Source organism: Hyla sarda, chromosome 5, assembly GCF_029499605.1.
Source record: "Hyla sarda isolate aHylSar1 chromosome 5, aHylSar1.hap1, whole genome shotgun sequence".
Lineage (NCBI taxonomy): Eukaryota > Metazoa > Chordata > Amphibia > Anura > Hylidae > Hyla > Hyla sarda.
In genome coordinates, this window is record NC_079193.1 from 9,707,270 (window position 1) to 9,729,545 (window position 22,276).

General features: G+C 45.9%; 1 protein-coding gene across 1 annotated transcript in view; it reads right to left on the reverse strand.

Moving 5' to 3' along the window:
- Positions 1-18,928, reverse strand: part of AQP1 (aquaporin 1 (Colton blood group)) — a 54,261-nt gene extending 35,333 nt beyond the window's left edge. Inside the window, exon 1 of the mRNA XM_056518833.1 lies at positions 18,408-18,928. Coding sequence (XP_056374808.1) covers positions 18,408-18,803 — 396 coding nt within the window. The 5' untranslated portion in view covers positions 18,804-18,928. The remainder of the gene's footprint in view (positions 1-18,407) is intronic.
- Positions 18,929-22,276: the final 3,348 nt, after the last annotated feature.

A 22,276-nucleotide genomic window follows, 5' to 3' on the forward strand; every position in this document is an offset into this window, starting at 1 on the left:
GCAGCGGCGGTAGCAACCAGGTCGTATCCACCGGCAACGGCTCAACCTCACTGACTGCTGAAGATAGGCGCGGTACAAGGGAGTAGACAAGAGCAAGGTCGGACGTAGCAGAAGGTCAGGGCAGGCAGCAAGGATCGTAGTCAGGGGCAACGGCAGGAGGTCTGGAACACACAAGGAAACGCTTTCACTGGCACAATGGCAACAAGATCCGGCGAGGGAGTGCAGGGGAAGTGAGGTAATAAAGCCAGGGAGCAGGTGGTAACTAATTAGGGTGATTGGACCGGGCACTAATCATTGGTGCACTGGCCCTTTAAATCTCAGAGAGCTGGCGCGCGCGCGCCCTAGAGAGCGGAGCCGCGCGCGCCAGAGCATGACAGCCGGGGACCGGGACAGGTGAGTGACTTGGGATGCGATTCGCGAGCGGGCGCGTCCCGCTATGCGAATCGCATCCCCGCCGGCAATGTCAGTGCAGCGCTCCCGGTCAGCGGGTCTGACCGGGGCGCTGCAGATAGAGGGATGCCGCGAGCGTTCCGGGGAGGAGCAGGGACCTGGAGCGCTCGGCGTAACAAGCAGTTGGCTGTCCGGGCATGCTGGGAGTTGAAGTTTTGCAACATCTGGAGGTCCACAGTCTGAGACCACAGCCTTAAAAGGAGCCTTAGAAGACGACCAAAGATCTGCTCACGCGTTTCCTGCACTCTTCCTAATTACTCCTCTGACTCTCCTCAAGGAACGCTGAGGATTTCCACGAATGTCATTTCGGGCAGTCACCGCCACCCTCGTGAACCACAACGCCAATGCAAGGAAGATGTGCCAGGTCTGTCACCCGTGGTGGAAACTGCTCCATCACCTGTCAACCACAATGTTATGAAACAACAGGAAATGGTTGTGGGCGATGTAGCTCCCGCGGGTGGTGAACGGGAGACACATGAAATGAATTCCTGCCGCTCGTTTCTTGCTGGCTTGGCAACATCTCCTTCTCCAGCTGGTTTGGAATTGTGTCCCACCAGCTTCTTGTTGGCATCGTATACCCGGGCACACAACTCCAGCTACAATCCATGACGACCAGGACAGAAAACCCCAGAAAATACAAGCGGATTGGAGGAGATGTTACATTCGCTTATAGCCGCTTATCTCCCCACTGTCCGCCATTTTTATTATCACAACCACTGTGATTGGCTCAGAACACGAATGTGACTTAATGCCCAGACCTGGTGCAAGGATTATTGCCACCCTAGGCGAAAGCTCATTTTGCCGCCCCTTGACCTCGCCCACTGGCTCCACCCTTTGACACGCCCCGCCTTACTATTGAGGTGACACACTGTAGCAAACCCCATCCTCATGTAATCTCCTTACTACTGGGGTGACACACTGTAACAAACCTCCTCCTCATGTAATCTCCTTACTACTGGGGTGACACACTGTAACAAACCTCCTCCTCATGTAATCTCCTTACTACTGTGGTGACACACTGTAACAAACCCCCTCCTCATGTAATCTCCTTACTACTGGGGTGACACACTGTAACAAACCTCCTCCTCATGTAATCTCCTTACTACTGTGGTGACACACTGTAACAAACCTCCTTCTCATGTAATCTCCTTACTACTGGGGTGACACACTGTAACAAACCTCCTCCTCATGTAATCTCCTTACTACTGGGGTGACACACTGTAACAAACCCCCTCCTCATGTAATCTCCTTACTACTGGGGTGACACACTGTAACAAACCTCCTCCTCATGTAATCACATTACTACTAGGGTGACGCACTGTAACAAACCTCCTCCTCATGTAATCTCCTTACTACTGGGGTGATACATTGTAACAAACCTCCTCCTCATGTAATCTCCTTACTACTGGGGTGACACACTGTAACAAACCTCCTCCTCATGTAATCTCCTTACTACTGGGGTGACACACTGTAACAAACCTCCTCCTCATGTAATCTCCTTACTACTGGGGTGACACACTGTAACAAACCTTCGCCATATGTAATCTCCTTACTACTGGGGTGACACTCTGTAACAAACCTCCTCCTCATGTAATCTCCTTACTACTGGGGTGACACACTGTAACAAACCTCCTCCTCATGTAATCTCCTTACTACTGGGGTGACGCACGGTAACAAACCTCCTCCTCATGTAATCTCCTTACTACTGGAGTGATACACTGTAACAAACCTCCTCCTCATGTAATCTCCTTACTACTGGGGTGATACACTGTAACAAACCTTCTCCTCATGTAATCTCCTTACTACTGGGTGACACACTGTAACAAACCTCCTCCTCATGTAATCTCCTTACTACTGTGGTGACACACTGTAACAAACCTCCTCCTCATGTAATCTCCTTACTACTGGGGTGACACACTGTAACAAACCTCCTCCTCATATAATCTACTTACTACTGGGGTGACACACTGTAACAAACCTCCTCCACATGTAATCTCCTTACTACTGAGGTGACACACTGTAATAAACCTCCTCCACATGTAATCTCCTTACTACTGGGGTGACACACTGTAACAAACCCCTTACTCATGTAATCTCCTTACTACTGAGGTGACACACTGTAACAAACCCCCTCCTTGTGTAGTCTCCTTACTACTGGGGGGCAGCATGGCAGAGTTTTGTTGGATGGGCGGGTACTTTAGATGCTGGCTAACTTTATTGCGGCAGACAGAGCGGCGCCCCCCTCAAGAGTGCGCTCTAGGCGGCTGCCTATTTTGCCTATATATAACCGGCCCGGTTAATACGTGACAATATCCTACATCGTGGTCCCCAACCCAATCCTCAGGGCCCTCCAGTGTTCTGGGTTTTTCCAGTTACTCCATTGGAATAGAATAGGGATGAATTCTGATCCTGGACTGTTGGTGGAGCCTTGAGGACTGGGTTGGGGACCTCTGTCCTACACGACTGATGACATCATCACTATTGGGTCTAGGAAGGTCACAGCCACGAGCACACGTGGACCCTTCACGGCCACAGACATAACACAAATATCCATTGCAGGAGGAGCGGCTGCCAGACACGGACACCATCTCTGGTGCCGCTTATCTCCATGGAGGACACAATAGGGTCAGTGAGGTCGACGCTAAGTTCATGTTTTTTTTTTTCCACCATTGACAGAGGTCGGTGGACTTGCAATTCTCATAGAACTAACGGTAAAATAAATAACTCCGCTCTCATCTTCATAAGAACAAAAGGATCAGGCAATTAAAAAGGATCAGGCAATTAAAAAAGGATCAGGCAATTAAAAAGGATCAGGCAATTAAAAAAGGATCAGGCAATTAAAAAAGATCAGGTAAGGAAAAAGAATCAGGCAATGAAAAAGGATAAGGCAATTAAAAAGGATCAGGCAATTAAAAAAGGATCAGGCAATTAAAAAAGATCAGGCAATTAAAAATGATCAGGCAATGAAAAAGGATCAGGCAATGAAAAAGGATCAGGCAAATAAAAAGGATCAGGCAATTAAAAAGGATCAGGCAATTATAAAAAATCAGGCAATTAAAAAAGGATCAGGCAACTAAAAAGGATCAGGCAATGAAAAAGGATCAGGCAATTAAAAAGGATCAGGCAATTAAAAAAGGATCAGGCAATTAAAAAAGATCCGGCAATTAAAAAAGGATGAGGCAATTAAAAAGGATGAGGCAATTAAAAAGGATCAGGCAATCAAAATCCAACATCTGGCTATTACATTACCCCCTTACGACATTAGGGGCCCCCATACACATTGGGGGGTATTTACTATCCGTGGTGTTTTTGTGCAATGTATTGCGATTATTTAGTCGACTGAGGGTGTGTTGCACCCAAAACGCATCATTTCCTGTTCTCCCATCCCGTTGTGTCGATCCACAAGTCTTTATGCAACAACACTGCGCTAGATTTCCTTCTTATAAATTGGGCTGCAAGACCACACACAAACTGAAGACAGGTGTGGCGCTGTTTTTGGTAAAAAAAAGAACAGCTCTGTTTTTGCTAATCCTTGATAAACTTTTTTTAATCCTCGATAAATTTTATGGTGTCCTGTATGGGTTTTTCCCATACAGGAAACCATAAAATTATCTTTATGGACCTGAGGAAGGCATGAGAACACGCCAAAACGCGTTGTCCATTTGTTACTTTTATTCATAACAAAAAAAGTTCCTGTGTACCTTTGGCATCTTCGCATAATTTTACTATTTGCTTTAAAAATTACATAATCTTGTCTGTGATTTCAGAAAATAGCGGTAAAATTGCTTTCGTAATTAGCATGAACACGCCCTCAAAGGGGTAAATCAGAATTTGAGAACTGACCCCTCTCCTATGGATCCTGTGGATGGGGGAGAACCCCTTTAATGTGGAACATTCCATGAACGATAAAGTTGCAGATTATCTTAATTAACATTTTTCTTTTTTTAAATTTAAAGCAAATAAAAATTGCGCAGTCAGGTATGGCTGATCAGGGGATGGCGTGGGATTTGCGCAATGTTTTTGCTACTTTTCAAAAGTCGCAGATGATAAATCTGGCGCCAAAAGATTTACCATGAAACCGTGCCAACTCTGCCCAACAAAAACGCCATCTAGCGCAGACGGCGGGGGACAATGGTGGATGCAGATTCACGGTTTACATATTTGCACTACATTTACAGGTGCAAATACTTTAGTAAATGTCCCCCATTCGGTTGACATAACTCACCGCCAAAATCTTTAATTACCGGGGTCCCCGTAACCCACGGCGATAAGCAATGAAGTGACGGTATATGAGGGTGTCACACAAAGCCACGCCTTATTCTGAATATAATTGGGGTCCCTAAACAACATGAAGGACTGCGTTATGTGCTGTGGCCCCTAAAAGGGTCCTGCTCATCTCTTCACGTCCTGGAGGTATAACTGAGTCAAGAGCGGAAGGAGGCCAGTCGCAATCATCTCATGCGCCAAAACCACGCCCGCGCGGAGTGTCTGATAACGCAACCGCACGCGATGTCTGTCGCAACGACATTCCACAGCTAGGTTTGGCCCTAACGGGCTCGGTTTGGCCCTAACGCAATGACCATGGCCAGCACCGTCCTTTCTCGTCTCTTAGGTATAAGGAGATTGTCTGGTTGTTCTGTTTTTGTTTTTACAAATAAAGTTTGATCACGACATGGCTGTATCACTATTAGCTATAAGAAAAAACTGCCCTCGCTGCCCATGGCAACTACAAATGGCCGCTGAGCTCTGACTGGTTACTATGGGCAACAAGGACAGGTTTTCCTAGGAGTTGTTTTCATAACCTAAACTGTCTTTCACTTTCACTTTCTAAGCTCACCTGAGCCTGGTTGCTATGGGCAACAGGCAGCTTTTCTAAATGAGGCCTATAGATTCCCTGGTTGCTATGGGCAACAGGCAGCTTTTCTAAATGAGGCCTATAGATTCCTTGGTTGCTATGGGCAACAGGCAGCTTTTCTAAATGAGGCCTATAGATTCCTTGGTTTCTATGGGCAACAGGTAGCTTTTCTAAATGAGGCCTATAGATTCCTCACCATATATATTTTTTTCTAAGATCTCTGCTTGCTGTCAGCGAATGGAATGTAAGCGAAGCTGAGGGTTTGCCAAACTTTATTCAGTCTAAACAACCGTCAGAGACAGTGTTTCCTAACCAGGGTGTCTCCGGCTGTTGCAAAACTACAACTCCCAGCATGCTGGCCTGGCTCATGTATAATACTACATAATACAATCTAATAAGTCATTGTTTCCCAACCAGGGTGCCCCCAGCTGTTACAAAACTACAACTCCCAGCATGCCCGGACAGCCGTTGGCTGTCCGGGCATGCTGGGAGTTGTAGTTTTGCAACAGCTGGAGACCCCCTGGTTGGGAAACACTGTAATAAACTGAGGGTTTGCCAAACTTTATTCAGTCTAGACAACCGTCGGTGACAGTGTTTCCTAACCAGGGTGTCTCCGGCTGTTGGCTGTCCAGGGATGCTGGGAGTTGTAGTTTTGCAACAGCTGGAGACCCCCTGGTTGGGAAACACTGTAATAAACTGAGGGTTTGCCAAACTTTATTCAGTCTAGACAACCGTCGGTGACAGTGTTTACTAACCAGGGTGTCTCCGGCTGTTGGCTGTCCAGGGATGCTGGGAGTTGTAGTTTTGCAACAGCTGGAGGCACTCTGGTTGGGAAACACAGTAATAAGCTGAGGGTTTGCCAAACTTTATTCAGTCTAGACAACCGTCGGTGGCAGGGTTTCCTAACCAGGGTGTCTCTGGCTGTTGGCTATCCGGGCATGCTGGGAGTTGTAGTTTTGCAACAGCTGGAGACCCCCTGGTTGGGAAACACTGTAATAAACTGAGGGTTTGCCAAACTTTATTCAGTCTAGACAACCGTCGGTGACAGTGTTTCCTAAACAGGGTGTCTCCGGCTGTTGGCTGTCCGGGCATGCAGGGAGTTGTAGTTTTGCAACAGCTGGAGGCACCCTGGTTGGGAATCACCGAGGGTTTGCCAAACTTTATTCAGTCTAGACAACCGTGGGTGACAGTGTTTCCTAACCAGGATGTCTCCGGCTGTTGGCTGTCCGGGCATGCTGGGAGTTGTAGTTTTGCAACAGCTGGAGGCCCCTTGGTTGGGAAACACTGTAATAAGCTGAGGGTTTGCCAAACTTTATTCAGTCTGGACAACCGTCGGTGACAGTGTTTCCTAACCAGGGTGTCTCTGGCTGTTGGCTGTCCGGGCATGCTGGGAGTTGTAGTTTTGCGACAGCTGGAGGCACTCTGGTTGGGAAACACTGTAATAAGCTGAGGGTTTGCCAAACTTTATTCAGTCTAGACAACCGTCGGTGACAGTGTTTCCTAACCAGGGTGTCTCCGGCTGTTGGCTGTCCGGGCATGCTGGGAGTTGTAGTTTTGCGACAGCTGGAGGCACCCTGGTTGGGAAACACTGTAATAAGCTGAGGGTTTGCCAAACTTTATTCAGTCTAGACAACCGTCGGTGACAGTGTTTCCTAACCAGGGTGTCTCCGGCTGTTGGCTATCCGGGCATGCTGGGAGTTGTAGTTTTGCGACAGCTGGAGGCACTCTGATATGGAAACACTGTTCTGTATCAGAGCACGGTTTTATCACCATGACAGAAACCCATCAGACCCCCTTTAAAGTCACTGGGGTCTGACGGGGGACCACTGGGGACCTTTGCGTAACAAATCTGCCGCCGCAGTTATTTTTGTTGTTCTGCCCCAGCGCAGACTTGAACGAAGCCTCATCCCTTCTGATAGTTTGTTACAATGTGTCAGTGCAGCATAAAATGTTTCGGTCTGAGACGTCAATCACGCGCGACTGCGCCGCCGTTACGTAAATTTTTACGTACTATGATTTTGTATGTGTTATCACAGTTATCGTATATAGATGTAGCAGAGCTGAGTTTGTCTTTTTCACCGCATTCTTTTTCTGGATACAGATAATGCAGTCACATGATCGTGCGTGGTGCCAAGTGACATATTTAGTTCTGGTATGCAGGTAGGGTGTTCTGGAAAGAGCCGCCATTCTACCAATACATTGTCACCCAGCTTTCCCAGAAGCAGATATTACTTAGATTCAGCAGGATTTCTCATGAATTGTGATTGCGCAGAGCTGAGCGTGTTTCCTGACAGTGAAGCTGCTCCGAAATTCTTCCCTAGAGAACGCCACTCATCCAGCAGCTGACAGGAATACTAATAATGGCGCAGCCTTGAGGAGAAAGTGTTTATCTCCAGCAGTCTATAGAAAGCGTGTCACCTGCTGATAACAACACCAGCTACTGCCTCATGTATGTCACCACGTGTTATCTGGGGTGTTACATAGGACTGCAGGTTACATCTATACATTATCTGTACTCAGAGAGTTATCACTGTGTTATCTGGGGTGTTACATAGGACTGCAGGTCACATCTATACATTATCTGTACTCAGAGAGTTATCACTGTGTTATCTGTGGTGTTACATAGGACTGCAGGTCACATCTACTACATAATCTGTACTCAGAGAGTTATCACTATGTTATCTGTGGTGTTACATAGGACTGCAGGTCACATCTACTACATTATCTGTACTCAGAGAGTTATCACTGTGTTATCTGTGGTGTTACATAGGACTGCAGGTCACATCTACTACATAATCTGTACTCAGAGAGTTATCACTGTGTTATCTGTGGTGTTACATAGGACTGCAGGTCACATCTACTACATTATCTGTACTCAGAGAGTTATCACTGTTACGCCTAGCGCTCCGGGTCCCCGCTCCTCCCCGGAGCGCTCGCTTCTCTCTCGCTACCGCAGCGCTCCGGGCAGCTCCACTGACCCGGTGCGCTGCGATACCGTCTCCAGCCGGGATGCGATTCGCGATGCGGGTAGCGCCCGCTCGCGATGCGCATCCCGACTCCCGTACCTGACTCGCTCTCCGTCTGTCCTGTCCCGGCGCGCGCGGCCCCGCTCCCTAGGGCGCGCGCGCGCCGGGTCTCTGCGATTTAAAGGGCCACTGCGCCGCTGATTGGCGCAGTGGTTCCAATTAGTGTGTTCACCTGTGCACTCCCTATTTATACCTCACTTCCCCTTCACTCCCTCGCCGGATCTTGTTGCCATTGTGCCAGTGAAAGCGTTTCCTTGTGTGTTCCTAGCCTGTGTTCCAGACCTCCTGCCGTTGCCCCTGACTACGATCCTTGCTGCCTGCCCCGACCTTCTGCTACGTCCGACCTTGCTTCTGTCTACTCCCTTGTACCGCGCCTATCTTCAGCAGTCAGAGAGGTTGAGCCGTTGCTAGTGGATACGACCTGGTCACTACCGCCGCAGCAAGACCATCCCGCTTTGCGGCGGGCTCTGGTGAAAAACCAGTAGTGACTTAGAACCGATCCACTAGCACGGTCCACGCCAATCCCTCTCTGGCACAGAGGATCCACTACCTGCCAGCCGGCATCGTGACAGTAGATCCGGCCATGGATCCCGCTGAAGTTCCTCTGCCAGTTGTCGCCGACCTCACCACGGTGGTCGCCCAGCAGTCACAACAGATAGCGCAACAAGGCCAACAGCTGTCTCAACTGACCGTGATGCTACAGCAGTTACTACCACAGCTCCAGCAATCATCTCCTCCGCCAGCTCTTGCACCTCCTCCGCAGCGAGTGGCCGCTTCTGGACTACGACTATCCTTGCCGGATAAATTTGATGGGGACTCTAAATTCTGCCGTGGCTGTCTTTCCCAATGTTCCCTGCACTTGGAGATGATGTCGGACCAGTTTCCTACTGAAAGGTCTAAGGTGGCTTTCATAGTCAGCCTTTTGTCTGGAAAAGCTCTGTCATGGGCCACACCGCTCTGGGACCGCAATGACCCCGTCACTGCCTCTATACATTCCTTCTTCTCGGAAATTCGAAGTGTCTTTGAGGAACCTGCCCGAGCCTCTTCTGCTGAGACTGCCCTGTTGAACCTGGTCCAGGGTAATTCTTCCGTTGGCGAGTACGCCGTACAATTCCGTACTCTTGCTTCAGAATTATCCTGGAATAATGAGGCCCTCTGCGCGACCTTTAAAAAAGGCCTATCCAGCAACATTAAAGATGTTCTGGCCGCACGAGAAATCCCTGCTAACCTACATGAACTCATCCATCTTGCCACTCGCATTGACATGCGTTTTTCCGAAAGGCGTCAGGAGCTCCGCCAGGATATGGACTTTGTTCGCACAAGGCGTTTTTTCTCCCCGGCTCCTCTCTCCTCTGGTCCCCTGCAATCCGTTCCTGTGCCTCCCGCCGTGGAGGCTACGCAGGTCGACCGGTCTCGCCTGACACCTCAAGAGAGGACACGACGCCGCATGGAGAATCTCTGCCTGTACTGTGCCAGTACCGAACACTTCCTGAAGGATTGTCCTATCCGTCCTCCCCGCCTGGAAAGACGTACGCTGACTCCGCACAAAGGTGAGACAGTCCTTGATGTCTACTCTGCTTCTCCACGTCTTACTGTGCCTGTGCGGATATCTGCCTCTGCCTTCTCCTTCTCTACTATGGCCTTCTTGGATTCCGGATCTGCAGGAAATTTTATTTTGGCCTCTCTCGTCAACAGGTTCAACATCCCAGTGACCAGTCTCGCCAGACCCCTCTACATCAATTGTGTAAACAATGAAAGATTGGACTGTACCATACGTCTCCGCACGGAGCCCCTTCTAATGTGCATCGGACCTCATCACGAGAAGATTGAGTTTTTGGTCCTCCCCAATTGCACTTCCGAAATCCTCCTTGGACTACCCTGGCTTCAACTCCATTCCCCAACCCTGGATTGGTCCACTGGGGAGATCAAGAGTTGGGGGCCCTCTTGTTTCAAGGACTGCCTAAAACCGGTTCCCAGTACCCCTTGCCGTGACTCTGTGGTTCCCCCTGTAACCGGTCTCCCTAAGGCCTATATGGACTTTGCGGATGTTTTTTGCAAAAAACAAGCTGAGACTCTACCTCCTCACAGGCCTTATGACTGTCCCATTGACCTCCTCCCGGGCACTACTCCACCCCGGGGCAGAATCTATCCTCTGTCCGCCCCAGAGACTCTTGCTATGTCGGAGTACATCCAGGAAAATTTAAAAAAAGGCTTTATCCGTAAATCCTCCTCTCCTGCCGGAGCCGGATTTTTCTTTGTGTCCAAAAAAGATGGCTCTCTACGTCCTTGCATTGACTACCGCGGTCTTAATAAAATCACGGTAAAGAACCGCTACCCCCTACCCCTCATCTCTGAACTCTTTGATCGCCTCCAAGGTGCCCACATCTTTACCAAACTGGACTTAAGAGGTGCTTATAATCTCATCCGCATCAGAGAGGGGGATGAATGGAAAACGGCATTTAACACTAGAGATGGACACTTTGAGTATCTGGTCATGCCCTTTGGCCTGTGCAACGCCCCTGCCGTCTTCCAAGACTTTGTTAATGAAATTTTTCGTGATCTCTTATACTCCTGTGTTGTTGTATATCTGGACGATATCCTGATTTTTTCTGCCAATCTAGAAGAACACCGCCAGCATGTCCGTATGGTTCTTCAGAGACTTTGTGACAATCAACTTTATGCCAAGATAGAGAAATGTCTGTTTGAATGCCAATCTCTTCCTTTCCTAGGATACTTGGTCTCTGGCCAAGGACTACAAATGGATCCAGACAAACTCTCTGCCGTCTTAGATTGGCCACGCCCCTCCGGACTCCGTGCTATCCAACGTTTTTTGGGGTTCGCCAATTATTACAGGCAATTTATTCCACATTTTTCTACCGTTGTGGCCCCTATCGTGGCTTTAACCAAAAAAAATGCCAATCCCAAGTCTTGGCCTCCTCAAGCGGAAGACGCCTTTAAACGGCTCAAGTCTGCCTTTTCTTCGGCTCCTGTGCTCTCCAGACCTGACCCATCTAAACCCTTCCTATTGGAGGTTGATGCCTCCTCTGTAGGAGCTGGAGCGGTCCTTCTACAAAAAAATTCTTCCGGGCATGCTGTTACTTGTGGTTTTTTTTCTAGGACCTTCTCTCCGGCGGAGAGGAACTACTCCATCGGGGATCGAGAGCTTCTAGCCATTAAATTAGCACTTGAGGAATGGAGGCATCTGCTGGAGGGATCAAGATTTCCAGTTATTATTTACACCGATCACAAGAACCTCTCCTATCTCCAGTCTGCCCAACGGCTGAATCCTCGCCAGGCCAGGTGGTCTCTGTTCTTTGCCCGATTTAATTTTGAAATTCACTTTCGGCCTGCCGATAAGAACATTAGGGCCGATGCTCTCTCTCGTTCCTCGGATGCCTCGGAAGTTGAACTCTCTCCGCAACACATCATTCCTCCTGACTGCCTGATTTCCACTTCTCCAGCCTCCATCAGGCAAACTCCTCCAGGGAGGACCTTCGTCACTCCACGCCAACGCCTCGGAATCCTCAAATGGGGTCACTCCTCCCATCTCGCAGGCCATGCGGGCATCAAGAAATCTGTGCAACTCATCTCTCGCTTCTATTGGTGGCCGACTCTGGAGACGGATGTCGTGGACTTTGTGCGAGCCTGCACTGTCTGTGCCCGGGATAAGACTCCTCGCCAGAAGCCCGCTGGTTTTCTTCATCCTCTGCCTGTCCCCGAACAGCCTTGGTCTCTGATTGGTATGGATTTTATTACAGACCTACCCCCATCCCGTGGCAACACTGTTGTTTGGGTGGTCGTTGATCGATTCTCCAAGATGGCACATTTCATCCCTCTTCCTGGTCTTCCTTCAGCGCCTCAGTTGGCTAAACAATTTTTTGTACACATTTTTCGTCTTCACGGGTTGCCCACACAGATAGTCTCGGATAGAGGCGTCCAATTCGTGTCAAAATTCTGGAGGGCTCTCTGTAAACAACTCAAGATTAAATTAAACTTTTCTTCTGCATATCATCCTCAATCCAATGGACAAGTAGAAAGAATTAACCAGGTCTTGGGTGATTATTTACGACATTTTGTTTCCTCCCGCCAGGATGATTGGGCAGATCTTCTACCATGGGCCGAATTCTCGTATAACTTTAGAGTCTCTGAATCTTCCTCCAAATCCCCATTTTTCGTGGTGTACGGCCGTCACCCTCTTCCCCCCCTCCCTACTCCCTTGCCCTCTGGTTTGCCCGCTGTAGATGAAGTGACTCGTGATCTTTCCACCATATGGAAAGAGACCCAAGATTCTCTTTTACAGGCTTCATCTCGCATGAAAAAGTTTGCCGATAAGAAAAGAAGAGCTCCCCCCATTTTTGCTCCCGGAGACAAGGTATGGCTCTCCGCTAAATATGTCCGCTTTCGTGTCCCCAGTTACAAACTGGGTCCACGCTATCTTGGTCCTTTCAAAGTCTTGTGCCAAATTAATCCTGTCTCTTACAAACTTCTTCTTCCTCCTTCTCTCCGTATTCCTAATGCCTTTCATGTCTCTCTTCTTAAACCACTCATCATCAACCGTTTCTCTCCCAAATTAGTTTCTCCCACTCCTGTCTCCGGTTCTTCTGACGTCTTCTCAGTGAAAGAGATACTGGCCTCCAAGACGGTCAGAGGAAAAAGGTTCTTTTTGGTGGATTGGGAGGGCTGTGGACCTGAAGAGAGATCCTGGGAACCTGAGGACAACATCCTAGACAAAAGTCTGCTCCTCAGGTTCTCAGGCTCTAAGAAGAGGGGGAGACCCAAGGGGGGGGTACTGTTACGCCGAGCGCTCCGGGTCCCCGCTCCTCCCCGGAGCGCTCGCTTCTCTCTCGCTACCGCAGCGCTCCGGGCAGCTCCACTGACCCGGTGCGCTGCGATACCGTCTCCAGCCGGGATGCGATTCGCGATGCGGGTAGCGCCCGCTCGCGATGCGCATCCCGGCTCCCGTACCTGACTCGCTCTCCGTCTGTCCTGTCCCGGCGCGCGCGGCCCCGCTCCCTAGGGCGCGCGCGCGCCGGGTCTCTGCGATTTAAAGGGCCACTGCGCCGCTGATTGGCGCAGTGGTTCCAATTAGTGTGTTCACCTGTGCACTCCCTATTTATACCTCACTTCCCCTTCACTCCCTCGCCGGATCTTGTTGCCATTGTGCCAGTGAAAGCGTTTCCTTGTGTGTTCCTAGCCTGTGTTCCAGACCTCCTGCCGTTGCCCCTGACTACGATCCTTGCTGCCTGCCCCGACCTTCTGCTACGTCCGACCTTGCTTCTGTCTACTCCCTTGTACCGCGCCTATCTTCAGCAGTCAGAGAGGTTGAGCCGTTGCTAGTGGATACGACCTGGTCACTACCGCCGCAGCAAGTCCATCCCGCTTTGTGGCGGGCTCTGGTGAATACCAGTAGTGACTTAGAACCGATCCACTAGCACGGTCCACGCCAATCCCTCTCTGGCACAGAGGATCCACTACCTGCCAGCCGGCATCGTGACAATCACTGTGTTATCTGTGGTGTTACATAGGACTGCAGGTCACATCTATACATTATCTGTACTCAGAGAGTTATCACTGTGTTATCTGTGGTGTTACATAGGACTGCAGGTCACATCTACTACATTATCTTTACTCAGAGAGTTATCACTGTGTTATCTGTGGTGTTACATAGGACTGCAGATCACATCTATACATTATCTGTACTCAGAGAGTTATCACTGTGTTATCTGTGGTGTTACATAGGACTGCAGGTCACATCTACTACATTATCTGTACTCAGAGAGATATCACTGTGTTATCTGTGGTGTTACATAGGACTGCAGGTCACATCTACTACATTATCTGTACTCAGAGATTTATCACTGTTATCTGTGGTGTTACATAGGACTGCAGGTCACATCTATACATTATCTGTACTCAGAGAGTTATCACTGTGTTATCTGTGGTGTTACATAGGACTGCAGGTCACATCTACTACATTATCTGTACTCAGAGAGTTATCACTGTGTTATCTGTGGTGTTACATAGGACTGCAGGTCACATCTATACATTATCTGTACTCAGAGAGATATCACTGTGTTATCTGTGGTGTTACATAGGACTGCAGGTCACATCTACTACATTATCTGTACTCAGAGAGTTATCACTGTTATCTGTGGTGTTACATAGGACTGCAGGTCACATCTATACATTATCTGTACTCAGAGAGTTATCACTGTGTTATCTGTGGTGTTACATAGGACTGCAGGTCACATCTACTACATTATCTGTACTCAGGGAGTTATCACTGTGTTATCTGTGATGTTACATAGGACTGCAGGTCACATCACTACATTATCTGTACTCAGAGAGTTATCACTGTGTTATCTGTGGTGTTACATAGGACTGCAGGTCACATCTATACATTATCTGTACTCAGAGAGTTATCACTGTTATCTGTGGTGTTACATAGGACTGCAGGTCACATCTATACATTATCTGTACTCAGAGAGTTATCACTGTGTTATCTGTGGTGTTACATAGGACTGCAGGTCACATCTATACATTATCTGTACTCAGAGAGTTATCACTGTTATCTGTGGTGTTACATAGGACTGCAGGTCACATCTACTACATTATCTGTACTCAGAGAGTTATCACTGTGTTATCTGTGGTGTTACATAGGACTGCAGGTCACATCTACTACATTATCTGTACTCAGAGAGTTATCACTGTTATCTGTGGTGTTACATAGGACTGCAGGTCACATCTATACATTATCTGTACTCAGAGAGTTATCACTGTTATCTGTGGTGTTACATAGGACTGCAGGTCACATCTATACATTATCTGTACTCAGAGAGTTATCACTGTGTTATCTGTGGTGTTACATAGGACTGCAGGTCACATCTATACATTATCTGTACTCAGAGAGTTATCACGGTTATCTGTGGTGTTACATAGGACTGCAGGTCACATCTATACATTATCTGTACTCAGAGAGTTATCACTGTGTTATCTGTGGTGTTACATAGGACTGCAAGTCACATCTACTACATTATCTGTACTCAGAGAGTTATCACTGTGTTATCTGTGGTGTTACATAGGACTGCAGGTCACATCTATACATTATCTGTACTCAGAGAGTTATCACTGTTATCTGTGGTGTTACATAGGACTGCAGGTCACATCTATACATTATCTGTACTCAGAGTTATCACTGTTATCTGTGGTGTTACATAGGACTGCAGGTCACATCTACTATATTATCTGTACTCAGAGAGTTATCACTGTGTTATCTGTGGTGTTACATAGGACTGCAAGTCACATCTACTACATTATCTGTACTCAGAGAGTTATCACTGTGTTATCTGTGGTGTTACATAGGACTGCAGGTCACATCTATACATTATCTGTACTCAGAGAGTTATCACTGTGTTATCTGTGGTGTTACATAGGACTGCAGGTCACATCTATACATTATCTGTACTCAGAGAGTTATCACTGTGTTATCTGTGGTGTTACATAGGACTGCAGGTCACATCTACTACATTATCTGTACTCAGAGAGTTATCACTGTGTTATCTGTGGTGTTACATAGGACTGCAGGTCACATCTATACATTATCTGTACTCAGAGAGTTATCACTGTGTTATCTGTGGTGTTACATAGGACTGCAGGTCACATCTACTACATTATCTGTACTCAGAGAGTTATCACTGTGTTATCTGTGGTGTTACATAGGACTGCAGGTAACAGGTGTATCAGCCTATACCTCCAGCCTTTGTGATCCTCTTGCCATTTCTTCCCTATTGTCCAATGAGATTATTGTATTTATTAATAATTAGCCAATTAGTAACATGTAGGTGCAATCCTGTGGGGGGCGCTGTCTGTCATACCCGGTTTGGAATGGATACTTATTGGGAGAAACACTCTTCAAATGCAACATACATGCAGATATAGCAGAGCTGGGTGAGATCCCATAGATGATGCTGCAGAGCTTAATATGATGCTGCAGAGTTCAATGTAAACTACATGACTGATCACAGCTTCAAATCTGCAGGATCAAATATGTGCAGGATACTGTACGTGTGAATATAACCTAAGAGAGATCATGGCAGTAGGTGTTACTTGCAGTCCTATAACATGTGCTCCCTTACAGACGCAGCTCTGCTGCATCTAAACAGCAGTGTCACAAAATATGCAGAATATTTTTCTTCTACCTTTTTGACCATTACTTGTACCACTGTCAACTTTGCAATATGGAAAAAAAAAAAAAAAAGCAATAGTTAAAGGGGTATTCCAGGAAAAAAAAAAATGTTTTTATATATATCAACTGGCTCCAGAAAGTTAAACAGATTTGTAAATGACTTCTATTAAAAAAAAAATCTTAATCCTTTCAGTACTTATGAGCTTCTGAAGTTAAGGTTGTTCTTTTCTGTCTTAAGTGCTCTCTGATGACACGTGTCTCGGGAACCGCCCAGTTTAGAAGAGGTTTTCTATGGGGATTTCCTTCTAAACTGGGCATTTCCCGAGACAGATGTCATCGGAGAGCAATTAGACAGAAAAGAACAACTCAACTTCAGCAGCTCATAAGTACTGAAAGGATTAAGACTTTTTTTTTTATAGAAGTAATTTACAAATCTGTTTAACTTTCTGGAGCCAGTTGATCTATATATATAAAAAAAAAGTTTTTTCCTGGATAACCCCTTTAAGGATAAGGAAGATTCGGTACGGCTGGAGAAGAGATTAGAGAGAGAAATAAATGAATAAATATGAATCTTGAAATATTTTATGGAAAATCTATTTTTTTATTATTATTATTATTATTATTATTTTTTTTTTTTTTGTCCTTGCCGGGAGTCGGTCGTACGGGGCGGGTGGTTGGGCAGGGGAGTGTAATGGGTTAAAGATTTTGGATTATTCTGTGTGTCCTTATGTCTATGGATGGAATATGCTGTCGAAAATAAAGATTTAAATAAAAAAATAAAAAATAAATAACGTTGCAATATGGACGCCCCCAAAAATGTGCGTTACATCCTATAGAACTGCGCCATTAATAAACAATGACATTTGCGTGTAGCAGAGCCGGATATGTATTATAACTTTTTTTTAGTTAAATGGATATGCGAATTGTCATTGCCAGTGGTGGCTTTTCCTGCAGTCCTATGTAACGCCACAGGTGACACATGGACATGTTACAAATGACAAACTCAGCTCCACTACACCTGACAAATTTGGAATTGTTACAAAGACAGAAAATAGGCTCATAAAATCGCTACTATATAATACAATCTAATAAGTCAGTGTTTCCCAACCAGAGTGCCTCCAGCTGTTGCAAAATACAACTCCCAGCATGCCCGGACAGCCGTTGGCTGTCCGGGCATGCTGGGAGTTGTAGTTTTGCAACAGCTGGAGGCACCCTGGTTGGGAAACACTGAGGGTTTGCCAAACTTTATTCAGTCTGGACAACCGTCGGTGACAGTGTTTCCTAACCAGGGTGTCTCCGGCTGTTGGCTGTCCGAGCATGCTGGGAGTTGTAGTTTTGCAACAGCTGGAGGCACCCTGGTTGGGAAACACAGTAATAAGCTGAGGGTTTGCCAAACTTTATTCAGTCTAGACAACCGTCGGTGACAGTGTTTCCTAACCAGGGTGTCTCCAGTTGTTTGCTGTCCGGGCATGCTGGGAGTTGTAGTTTTGCAACAGCTGGAGGCACTCTGGTTGGGAAACACAGTAATAAGCTGAGGGTTTGCCAAACTTTATTCAGCCTAGACAACTGTCGGTGACAGCGTTTCCTAACCAGGGTGTCTCCGGCTGTTGGCTGTCCAGGGATGCTGGGAGTTGTAGTTTTGCAACAGCTGGAGGCACTCCGGTTGGGAAACACTGTAATAAGCTGAGGGTTTGGCAAACTTTATTCAGTCTAGACAACCGTCGGTGACAGCGTTTCCTAACCAGGGTTTCTCCAGCTGTTTGCTGTCCGGGCATGCTGGGAGTTGTAGTTTTGCAACAGCTGGAGGCACCCTGGTTGGGAAACACTGTAATACGTTGATACAACAAACATACCAGTTGTATCTAAAGCGAATCCATTCATAATAACTCACCCCATTCAGCCCGAGCGTGTTGCCCTCCAGGTTGCTGGTGATGCCGGACAGGATGGCGGTGGCGACCACGGCGCCCAGGCACTGCGCGATGATGTACATGACGGCCTTTAGGATGCTGATCTGACAGCTGAGGAGGCAGCCCAGGGTGACGGCGGGGTTCAGGTGGGCTCCGCTGATGTGCCCCACGCTCTGCGCCATGGTGGCGATGGACAGCCCAAAAGCCAGGGACACCTTCACGATATCTTGCGTCCGGCCGGCGGTTTCGTTCGTCTTGTCTTGGATGGGAAAATTGAAGCCGAGAGCGGCGCCGATACTTATAAAAACGAACATGATCATGGCTAAAAACTCGGCGATCACCGCCCTCCAGAAGGCTTTCTTTTTTAATTCACTGGCCATCTTCTTTTCTTCTTTTTTTTTTTTTTTTTTTTCGGACAAAACTGAAGAAAAAAAAAATTAAATTATCGGAAATAAATTTTTTTTTTTTAAATATCGAAATTTTTCAAGTCCTCTCCTAGAAAAGTGGGAGACGGATTGTGAGGAAAAAGTTGTAGTGTTGGGTTATTTATAGGGATTGGGTGGTCTGCGATGAGGAAAGGGGTGTTCCACAAAAGAAGGAAGGAACATTTACATAGAAAAAAAAATAGAGAAAAAAAAAAAATAGAGCTGCCACCGGGCGGCTGCCAAGTCCTCCCAGCACTTTCCATCAATTCTTCTTTCCCTCCCGTCTTTTTGTAAAAAAAAAAAAAAAAAATGCATTCAGAGACTTCACTGTACGGACATTCCAGCCCCATAAGACATTTACGCTGCTATCTCCGGGGAACCTGCATCTGTTTCTTTCGTTTGTACGTGAAACTTTTTGAAAGTTTTTGGTGTTTATTTTTTGTTTTCATTTTCTTCATGAGGCTCTTTGTAATATTTTATATCACATTTTGCTGTAACAGCTTTTCTTCTTTTCTTTTTTCTTTACGTTTTTTTTTTTTTTTTTTCTGCACCAAACAGATAACACTTTATCTTCTGTTACATTGTTTACTTGGTTAATGTGCTTTTTTTTTTTTCTTTCTTAAAGAAAATGTTTCCTTTATTTGACTGTTTTTATTTTATTGTTGTTTTAAGCATTCCGGGCCACATGTTGCCTGTTTGTTTCTTTTTGAAGCTCTCCACACTGACAGACTGTCATTTTTATTTATTTATTTATTTATTTATTTATTTATTTTTTTTTTGGGGGGGGGGGGGGGGGGTAAAAATGTTAATTGTTTAGTGTGTATACATTATAATTTTTTTCTTAAATCCAGTAGGCATGCATATTTTTGTTAACGTTTTACCTTTTAAAAATAAATTTTTTTGAAATAAAATTTTACACATAGAAAATATTTTTTTTAACTTTTTTTTATAGTATGTGAACATTGTGCTTTTTTTCAATTATTTTTATTGTTTTTATAGCTCTATAAACACATACACCATATGTTTCAATTTCAGCATACATATACAGTATGTCTGTGTTTATTTGTTTTTTTTTATTTGTAAATGTTTTGTGTTTTTTCCTTAACTTAAAGGGGTACTCCGCCCCTAGACATCTTATCCCCTATCAAAAGGATAGGGGATAAGATGTCTAATGGTCATCACGCCCCCTCCCATAGACATGAATGAAGGGGGTGGGGCGTCATAAAGGGGCGTGGCATGACGTCACGTCTCCCCCTGCGGGAACCCAGCGTTCAAAGCATACTGTTTGAAATGCGGGGTGCTGCGTGGAGATCGCGGGTGATGGCAGTGGCGGGACTCCCACGATCAGACATCTTATCCCCTATCCTATGAAGATGTCTGTGGGCGGAGTACCCCTTTAAAGCTCTATACACAACAAGTAACACATTTTTGTACAAGCCTAGTGTTGCTGGGTTTATGACGCTCATGATTCCCTGGGCAGGGCATAGTGACAACTGTAATATTAACAGTTATCACTAGATGTCACTGTTGTTGCAGAATCTAGGAGGTTATAAAAGGATCTGCAGGCAGGAAATGAGTCAGTTGGTGGCTGAGTCAGTGTGGCTTCCATAGTTTAGCATATTTACAGTAACATTAGCAAAAAATTGGAGTAATTTATACCTGAAATATGCACCTGTAGGTTTCAGCCCCATAACTCTCGGCAAGTATATTAAAGGGGTTTTCCAGGGAAAATTAGCTAATGGCCTATCCTCAGAAATGCAATCAATAGTTGATTGGCGCGGTGCTGACACCTGTCACAGCCCCCACCAATCAGCTGATTAGCACAGCCGCGGCACCTGGATATAAACAGTGTGAGCTCTGAAAGCAGTTGGCTCTGCACATCATGCAGTGGTGGTGCCTGGTCACTGCAGGTTGGCTCCTATTAATGGGAATAAGCACTGAGCTGCAATAACCATGAGCCACCACTGCACAATGTACAGAGCCAACTGCACCCAGCTCCTACATTGTTTACATCCAGTCATCAGCTGATCGTGGGGGTGCCTAGTGTTGGAATCAAAACTTTTAACATATCTCTTGGACAGTGCCCAAAGTTCCATTGAGAAAATGTTATATATATATATATATATATATATATATATACATATCATAAAATGTTGCAGTATCCTGTAATAACCTTTTTTATTGGACTAACAGCATTTTGTAGAGAAGCTTTCGGGATTCCTCCCTTTATCAAGTCCAAAGCAAATCTAATCTCACAAGGAGAAGACACCGGTTACATCTCACAAATATACAGGGGTAAAGACAATAGATGTGGAGAATTCACACTAAGATGGGCCATAAATTGTCCTGTTATAGGAACAAGAGTAAATAGATAAGAATGAGAAAAAGGGGGAGGGAGGGGGGAGCAGGGGGGAGACTGGTAATTAAGCAGGAAAAAGAGAGATACAAAAGAGAAGACAGTGCAGGTTATAAGAAATTTTGATAATGAGATAAGAAGCTCAAATCCACATTGAGTCCCCTGTTTTTCGAGTCAAAAAAACAGTATCATTTTGGCTTCAAATGTCTTTCTCTCTTGTGTGTTTTTGAAATTACCTCTCAGTATCTTGATTGTAAGGTCCTGTATGGAGGGGCCTGATTGGGTAACTGGGGTGTCCAACTGGGGGGCAGTGGTCCTTTTCTTTATGGCGGTTGATAGAATGTCTGTGTAGGTTCATCCTTTTGTTGAGTTTCCGTCCATAAAGAAAAGGACCACTGCCCCCCAGTTACCCAATCAGGCCCCTCCATACAGGACCTTACAATCAAGATACTGAGAGGTAATTTCAAAAACACACAAGAGAGAAAGACATTTGAAGCCAAAATGATACTGTTTTTTGACTCGAAAAACAGGAGACTCAATGTGGATTTGAGCTTCTTATCTCATTATCAAAATCTCTTATATCCTGTACTGTACTGTATTCTCTTATATCCTGTGCTGTACTGTATTCTCTTATATCCTGTACTGTACTGTATTCTCTTATATCCTGTGCTGTACTGTATTCTCTTATATCCTGTACTGTACTGTATTCTCTTATATCCTGTGCTGTACTGTATTCTCTTATATCCTGTGCTGTACTGTATTCTCTTATATCTCCTGTACTGTACTGTATTCTCTTATATCCTGTACTGTACTGTATTCTCTTATATCCTGTAATGTACTGTATTTTCTTATATCCTGTGCTGTACTGTATTCTCTTATATCCTGTACTGTACTGTATTCTCTTATATCCTGTACTGTACTGTATTCTCTTATATCCTGTGCTGTACTGTATTCTCTTATATCCTGTGCTGTACTGTATTCTCTTATATCCTGTGCTGTACTGTATTCTCTTATATCCTGTACTGTACTGTATTCTCTTATATCCTGTGCTGTACTGTATTCTCTTATATCT